This window comes from Neomonachus schauinslandi, unplaced genomic scaffold, assembly GCF_002201575.2.
Source record: "Neomonachus schauinslandi unplaced genomic scaffold, ASM220157v2 HiC_scaffold_1434, whole genome shotgun sequence".
NCBI classification, from domain to species: Eukaryota; Metazoa; Chordata; class Mammalia; order Carnivora; family Phocidae; genus Neomonachus; species Neomonachus schauinslandi.
The window spans coordinates 1-7,764 of NW_025410124.1; the positions used below are offsets into that span (position 1 = coordinate 1).

A 7,764-nucleotide genomic window follows, 5' to 3' on the forward strand; every position below is an offset into this window, starting at 1 on the left:
CCCCCCCCCCCCCCACACACACACACACGGCACCCCACCTGCCTCCCCCACCTGCAGAGGGTCTCCTGACACTGCGGGCCAAGCCGCCCTCAGAGGCCGAGTACACAGACGTGCTTCAGAAAATCAAGTACGCCTTCAGCCTGCTGGTGAGTCCGCGTCCCGCCCGGGCCTTCGTGGGGCAGGGGGATGGCGAGCTTGACCGCCCGTGCGCTAACCTGGGCACCTCCCCCGTTCCGCAGGCCCGGCTGCGCGGCAACATCGCCAACCCCTCGTCCCCAGAGCTGCTGCACTTCCTCTTCGGACCTCTGCAACTGGTGAGCGCCCCCTCCCTCGGCCCTCCGGTCCCCCCCTGCAGCAGGAGGAATCGGGGTTCGACTTTGGGGGGGAGGGTTGATGGCGTGTCCGCTCACTCCTGCGCCCCTGGCAGGTCGTGGACTCGTCGGGCGGCCCCCAATTTGCAAGTGAAGTGCGGCGGCCGCACCTGACGTCCGAGGCCGTAGCACTGTTGCGGGACAACCTCACCCCACGTGAGAATGCGCTCTGGACCTCGCTGGGGGACTCGTGGACCCGCCCGGGGTGAGGCAGGGGTCGGGGGGCTGGGAGGCAGGGGCGCAGTGACTTAGAGGCTGGGATGCTGGGCTCAGCTGGAGGCTGAAGGGCCGGGACCGACTGGAGGAAAGGGCAGACTTCCGTGGGGAGGAGAGGTTTCAGACCGAACCAGAACTCCCAACTCCAACAAAAAAGCCGGGTCCTAGAGGAGAGGGGTGGGGCCCAGGAAAGGACTGGCCTGTAGGTTTGGGGAAGGGGTGCAGTCTGCGCTTGGAGGCAGCGAGCCTGCCGGGGCGGGGTGAGAGCAGAGCCCGACTTAGGGGACGAGGTGGGATGTGTGTAGAATACGAGGGGAGATTCAGAGGCCGGATGCAGCATTAGAGTGAAATCAGTGTATTTGCAAGTACAGTTGATGTCGGGGGTGGAACTTAGATGCGGGGGGCGGGCCTTGGCAAAAAAGCGGAGAGGTTAGGAGAGCTCGGACAGCGCCTAGTCTGCAGGATGGGGAAAACCTTAGTGAAGTTAGTAATAGGGCTCGGGCCGGACCAGGATCCCTGAGGCCTCAGCCCCTTGGCCGCAGGCTGGAGCTGCCCCCAGAGGAGGGATCCCCATACAGCCCTGAGTTCTCCAGCGGCTGGGAGCCCCCCGCCACCGACCCGCACGGCCGTGCCTGGGAGAACCCAGTAGACAGACAGCTGCAGCATGAGAGGCGGCGCCAGCAGGTGAGGCTAAAGCTCTGTGGGGAGCCACACACTCCCCCAGGTGACACAGTGGGGCGGGGACCCCGAAGTCTGGCCCTGCCTGAGCTGCTGCTCTCCTCTCCCCAGCAAAGTGCCCCCCAGGTCGCTGTCAATGGGTGAGTGTCAGCCCCAAGGTGGAACAGGTGGGGTCGAGGAGGGGTGCGTCCTGGGGGCTCCTGGCACTGACTCCACCCCTTTTCTGTCTTTCCTTTTGTCTCCCCGGCTCTTCACAGGTGGGTGAGGTGGTGAGGAGGGCCGGGGCTGGGAGAGGGAGGGAGAAGGGAGGGAGGGGGAGGGGGCAGGGCCCAGACTAAGGGGTCTAAGGGAGGAGGCCCGGATTCCAGGGTGTGAGGGAGGAGGGGGCTGGGAGTGGGTAAAGTCTGAGAGGCTGGGAGAAGGCAGTTCTATTACCCAGGGCCAGGGAAGCTCCCTGTCTGGGTCCCTAAGAGGACAGAGCCCCAGGTGTTGGAAGAGACTGGGGGATTGGGCATTTGGGTTTTGAAGAAGAGCTCAAGTCTGGTGCTTGGGGCCTTGGAGACCCAGAGAAGACCTGGGCCTTCAGGAGCCATGGGGCAAGTTTCTGGGAAAGTTAGGAAGTGGTAGTATTTCTGGGCCCCTGAAAGAGGTAACAACTGGGAGGCTGGACCCTCCCTTTCCCAAGGCTCTAAAGCAGTTGGCTCTGTTCCCACTGAATGTCCTACAGAGAGCCTTCAAAGGTTAAAAGATTGGAGAAAGTAAGGTTTCAGACCTGGACTCCTGGGTCTCTGGGGGAGGAAAGAGCTGGGGGTCTGAGTTCATGACTCCAAAAAGCAGTGGGGGCACAGAAGGGGCATGGAGAAGCCAGGACGCTAGGGTCCTTGAGCAAGTCGAGGGCATATGTGAGGGAAGCTTCGTGGGATAAGAAGAAAACAAAGCAGCAAAGCTGGAGCAGAAGGGGGGTCTGGGTGAGGGCCCCGGCAGAGTCTCAGCAGGGACAGCGTGCTGGGAGCTGCCAGCCCCACACAGGGGGCGCCGCGGCCCTGAAGACCCCCCCTCTCCTTTGCACAGGTAGGCCTGATCCGGGCTGAGGTCCCTCTTACTGGGGGGATCAGAGCCAACATCTCGCTTCCACCCCCCCAACCCCAGCTGCCTGGTCTTGCAGAACTTCACCCACTCCCCATGCTTCTGAAACTTGGGCTTGGCACCCCCTGCTTTTAACTTCCCTTGTCTGAGCTTCCAGTTCTTTGCAGAAAAAAGGAAAATCATCCCTTCTTGGAGGAGTTAGAAATCTAGGAGGTTCTACAGGCGAGCTGTTAAGAGCCGCTACGGGAGAGCTCAGGTTCACACCCAGCGGCCCACACGGTAGACCAGCATTACTCAGGACATGGACTCTGGGGCCAGCCTGCCTGGGTCTCGGTCTGGCCAATGCCTCTTTCTTGCTCTGTGAACTTGACACCATCGTGCCTCTCTATCTCCCTGTTCTTCCATTCCCACACCCATAAAACAGAAAATAATAGGGTCGCGAGTGGAGGAGGAAAGGATGGGAGTGGGGAGGGGAGTCCAAATTCATGGTTAGACCAACGGGTGGGTCAAAACCCAGATTAGCCAATACATGTAAGTTTTTGAACAGGGCCTGACACCTAGTCCATGCTCTAGAAGTTAACCGTAAGCTAACCGTTGTGTTGTAACTGTGGGTTCTCGTGTGAGCCTAGTGCACAGTAGATGCTCAATAAACAGCAGCTGTTTCTAGCTGTGTGATAGGGAGCAAGTGATTTTCTCTGAGCCTTAATGTTCTCACCTGTAAAATGGAGGTGATGTTAGCACTCCTATCATTGTTTAAAGCACGGTGCCTGGTACACAAAGAACAAAATGCATTCAAGGTGTTATTCCAATTTCAAGTCTCTATTAACAGTATTAACCAGGCCCCCTGCCTTGACCCCTGCTTGGCTCTAACCCCAGCTCACACCAATACCCTACTGCCCAGGGCAGTGAGACTGGCTACCTCCTTATCCCCAACCCTCATTCTTCTCCACAGTCACCAAGACGCAGAGCCAGAGGCTGAGCCCCAGCTGGAGCCGGAAGGGAAGTGGGTCCTGTGTAATTATGACTTCCAGGCCCGCAACAGCAGTGAGCTGTCGGTCAAGCAGCAGGATGCGTTGGAGGTTAGAGGGTGGAGGGCCAAGGGGCTGCAGTGGGCCCAGCCCTGGCTGCAGACACAGGCTGTGACCCCTCCTCTCCTACCTCCCTCAGGTCCTGGATGACAGGCGCAAGTGGTGGAAGGTTCGGGACCAGCAAGGGCAGGAAGGATATGTGCCCTATAATATCCTAACACCCCACCCGCGGCCCCAAGGAAGCTGCAGCCAAAGCCCTTCCCGCAGCCTGGTGAGCCAGGGCAGACTCCTGGGTCTTAACGGAAGGAGGGGTGTGAGGATCAGGTGCCAAGGGCACTGGGGGGGGGGGGGGGCTCAGAAATTGACCTCTGGAAGGTGGAGGGGCTGGGACTCAGTCTTCTGACTCCCCTCTCTAGGAGGACAGCATTCCCCCTCACCCACCAGCGCCCGCCCCAGCTCCTACCTTGTCTCGGCCCCACTGGGACAGTGGTGATAACCTCAACTTGGACCCCAGAGAAAAGGGTGAGTGCTGGGGGAAGCCGCTCTTAGCCTTGCTTTCCAGTCAGGGGAACCAAGGCTCAGAGAGAGTCAACAGACTTCCGACCCATCATGAGGACGGTGGAGATCTTCTCCTCTCTGGCCCCAGGACCCTTCATCCTGAATCCACGCTCCCTCCCGGTTTTCCGCCTGCAGAGAAATTCTCCCAGATGCTCTGTGTCAACGAGGAGCTGCAGGCGCGCTTAGCCCAGGGCCGCTCAGGCCCCAGCCGCGCAGCCCCGGGTCCCCGCGCCCCGGAGCCACAGCTCAGCCCGCACTCGGACGCGGCCGAGGTCCGCGCCTGGCTGCAGGCCAAGGGATTTAGCGCTGGGTGAGTGCCGGTGGCCGGCTGGCGACCCTGAGATGGGGACGCTGGAGGGGGCGCGTTCTGATTGGACCGTGGGGAACCGGGATTGGCTTGAAGCGAGGGTCTGTCTGGTTGCACGATTGGCACGTTTGTACGAGTTGGGATTGGAGTGGCCAGGGGACGCCGGCCTCGGTTGGAAAGCTGGGCGCACGCCCCGCCTCCTTCTGTGGAGCACGGACGGGGGGGGGGGGGGGGGATGCTGCTGTGATTGGACGAACAGTTTGGCAGCAGGGATGTGACTGGTGGGGCTCTGGGGCCGAAGCTGTGATTGGCTGGGGGGCCTGACCGCTCCTCCCACCCCACTGCTCGCTCAGGACCGTGGACGCGTTGGGCGTGCTGACCGGCGCGCAGCTCTTCTCGCTGCAGAAGGAGGAGCTGCGAGCCGTGAGCCCGGAGGAGGGGGCACGCGTGTACAGCCAGGTCACGGTGCAGCGCGCGCTGCTGGAGGTGAGCCGATGCTCGTCCTGGGCCTGGGAGGGCAGCCAGGGCTCGGAGGCCAGGCTTCTGATTTCCACCCGGCCCTCCAGGACAAAGAGAAAGTGTCAGAGTTGGAGGCGGTGATGGAGAAGCAGAAGAAGAAGGTGGAAGGCAACCTGGAAACAGAGGTTATCTGACCATCCCCGGCTGCTCTGCTCGAAGTTTCGAGGCAGCCCCATGGGAGAACAGAGTCTGCAGACTGCCCCCACCCCCACGGAAGTCGAGCCCTTGCGAAGGCTCCGGACCTGTTCCAACTCTGGTCTCCCCCCGTCCCCGTGGAGTCTCCTGCGTGAGCGGACTGGCCGTGAGTGGGAGGGAAGGGGACCACACTCGGGTGCCCTGTGCATTGTGATACACCACCCAGTCTATAAACAGCCTCCTCTTAGCAGGCATTGTCAACTGCTGTCCCTTCTCTACCGGGCCACCAGGGGGCCCAGCGACCTGCCCCTCGCCCCACCTACGTGTCCCTACCTTTTTTGGTTTCTTTCTCGGGCTTCCTCTTCCCCTCCGGGCCAGCAAGCCATCCTCCAGTCCACTCGAGAGAGATCTTCTGAACACCCACTCTCCTTCCCTGGCTCCTCAAGGCCCCCCTCGCCCCAGAGCCTAGTGTTTAAGGCCCTGAGAGGTTTGGTCCCTACCCCACCCCACGCGCTCTGGTCCTGCCCTTCTCCAAACACCCCAAAACCCCCTCAACCACTGGGGTTGTGCATGTTTTCCGCTGGCTGGAACAGTGGTTTCCTGCCTGGTGAACTGCCAGTCAGCCTTCCTGCTGCAGCTCAAATACCCCCCTTGGGGGAAGCCTGCACTCACCTCCCAGCATCCATTTCCCTTTGTCCCCTACCACCTGCCAGGGGCCCAGCCACAAAGAAGGGGCTGCCTCCTGAATGTGCCACAGGCCTCCTGGCCACTGTTCTCCTGGGAGGTCACAGCCTAACCAGAAGCTGCCCACCTCAAGAGCAGCCAGCTCCTCGTCCTCTTTGCCGTTGGTAACTTTTCCCATTGTCCAGACAGCTAGCACGGGTGGTTTAGGATGGGTTTTCTCTGGATCCCAGACTCCTTCAGACTGGCTACTCCCCCAGCTTTAGGAAGACGGCCCTTTCCTCCTCATCCGGTGATCCCTTCCCTGTCCCCAGGATGCCCACTGCCAAGCCTCCCCACTCCCAGTTCCTGCCACCTTCTACCTAAGCACCCCCCCTCCATGATGCCCTCCAAAATCAGACGAGATGAGACCCAGTCCTGGGCATGCAGGAGCTCTGATTCTGTCCCTCTCTGCCCCCCACCAGCTAGAGTCCAAGCTCCAGGATTGGACAAGGCAGGCCCGAGCCCTGTCCTAGCCCAGTGCAGCCTGTCAGGCCCTGCAGGCTGCTGTCCCCTCCACTATTCAGAGCCTCACGGTCTCTCACCATTTCTAGACCGCCCCCCTCCTTGCTGAGATCATGGCAGCGGGGCTCCCCGTTTCTGTCCCTCACTGTCATCCCCCGGACTGTTGTCAAGGCAGCAGCCAAAGGGACCTGTTAAAACCTAGGTCCCACCTCACCGTTCGAGTCCTTGCCATCACCTCCCCAACCTCACCCCTCCTAGTTCTCTGGCCACACAGGCTGCTTCCTGCACCTCCGCAGTTCAGGTACACCTCCGCCCGATGGACTGTCCCTGCTGCTCCCTTAAACACCTCCATGGCTCCTTCCCGGACACCTGCGAGTACCTGCCTGTGCCGGCTTTCCGGGGGACTGACTCAGTGGCTGCTACGGACTCCGCGCACACAGACGCCCCGCTGCCTGAGAACCCCCTCCTCTCCTCACGGCAGGCCTCTCCTCCTCCCCCGTGTCAGGTCTTTACCACTCCCCTCTACGGAATCACCAGGAGGTAGGACGGGGCCTAGAAAGGAGAACACGACCGGGAATGAAAGCACGCCCCCTCCTCCGCCCCAGCCACACTGAAGAGCTCCTACTATCCGAGTCCTATTTCCAGAAAAGCCAGAATTCTAGGGTTTTTAAAAATGAATGAGCCCAAATTTTAAATGTTGGCAACTGGCTCAAATTTGTTTCATAAGCACTGCGGGTAAGAGCCAAGCTCCAAGCCTGACAGGAGCCCTGGCCTCTGAGCCAGCTGACCGTTCCTGCCCTGCCCCAGGCTACTCGGGGACCAGGGGGACCTTGTCAGCCCTGGTTCGAGGCCACGGCTCCAGCTGGCCACTCTCCTGAAAGCCTTCCCCCCCACCCCCTGGCACCCCACCCCCACGGACGAGCACAGATGAACACGGAAGCACTGCGCTCCCCTCCCCCCCCAGCTGGGGACACAGTCACTGTGTGGCAACTTCACGACTTTTATTTGTGGTGCCTGTGCTTTGTCTCGAAAATATCTTCTCCCCCTGCCCCTGACAGTGGGCGGGGAGGGGGCAGCAAAAAATAGAGACATCCCTCCCTATTGCACACGGACCCTATATACAGGCCCACCTGGCCGAGGCGGGCGGGACTCTTGGCACATTCTCGGATCCCTGTTCAGGAACGGGAGGGGTGAGAGGGGTGGCATCACACGTGAGAGGGGGACCTCCGGTGGTCACTGTGGTCCTGGCACTTCCTGCCCCTCGGTTCCTCCCTGGTCCCACCTCCAGCCCCGAGCCCCCCTCAGCAACGTCTCCCTACCTGGCTCGGCCTCTCGCCTCCATCCCGGCCTCGGGGGGCCCCCCTTGGCTCCTGGGGACTCTGTACTCCCCTCACAGTCTGGAGGCCCCGAAGGGAGGCTATGGCTTCTCCGAGAGCCCCTGGGAGCCCTATCACTCGTGCTCACACAGGGGGAGGGATGCGTGTGGCAGAAGCAGTTGTATAAATACGGGCGTGGGGGAAGGTCCTCCTCCAGAGTCACTTAGAGAGTTTGCTGATGACACGGATCAGGGCTGCGTTCTCATCCTTGAGCCTCTGGTTGTCAGCCCGGAGGTCGGATAGGGCCTGTGGGAGGGGAGGGGTCAGCCGGGCGGCCCTGGGCCCGTGGAACCCCCTGCCCACAG

At 61.2% G+C, this 7,764-nt stretch overlaps 1 protein-coding gene across 1 annotated transcript; it reads left to right on the plus strand.

Annotated features, from left to right (window-relative positions):
* Positions 1–17: 17 nt before the first annotated feature.
* Positions 18–6,763, plus strand: EPS8L1 (EPS8 like 1; the record flags this gene model as incomplete). Its single annotated transcript, XM_044912357.1, has 11 exons — positions 18–146; positions 240–314; positions 428–576; positions 1,130–1,271; positions 1,377–1,405; positions 3,304–3,430; positions 3,519–3,650; positions 3,796–3,901; positions 4,073–4,247; positions 4,598–4,730; positions 4,811–6,763. Coding segments are annotated over 11 exons (1,284 nt in total), but the record flags the coding sequence as incomplete, so codon positions are not given.
* Between the last annotated feature and the right edge of the window lie 1,001 nt (positions 6,764–7,764).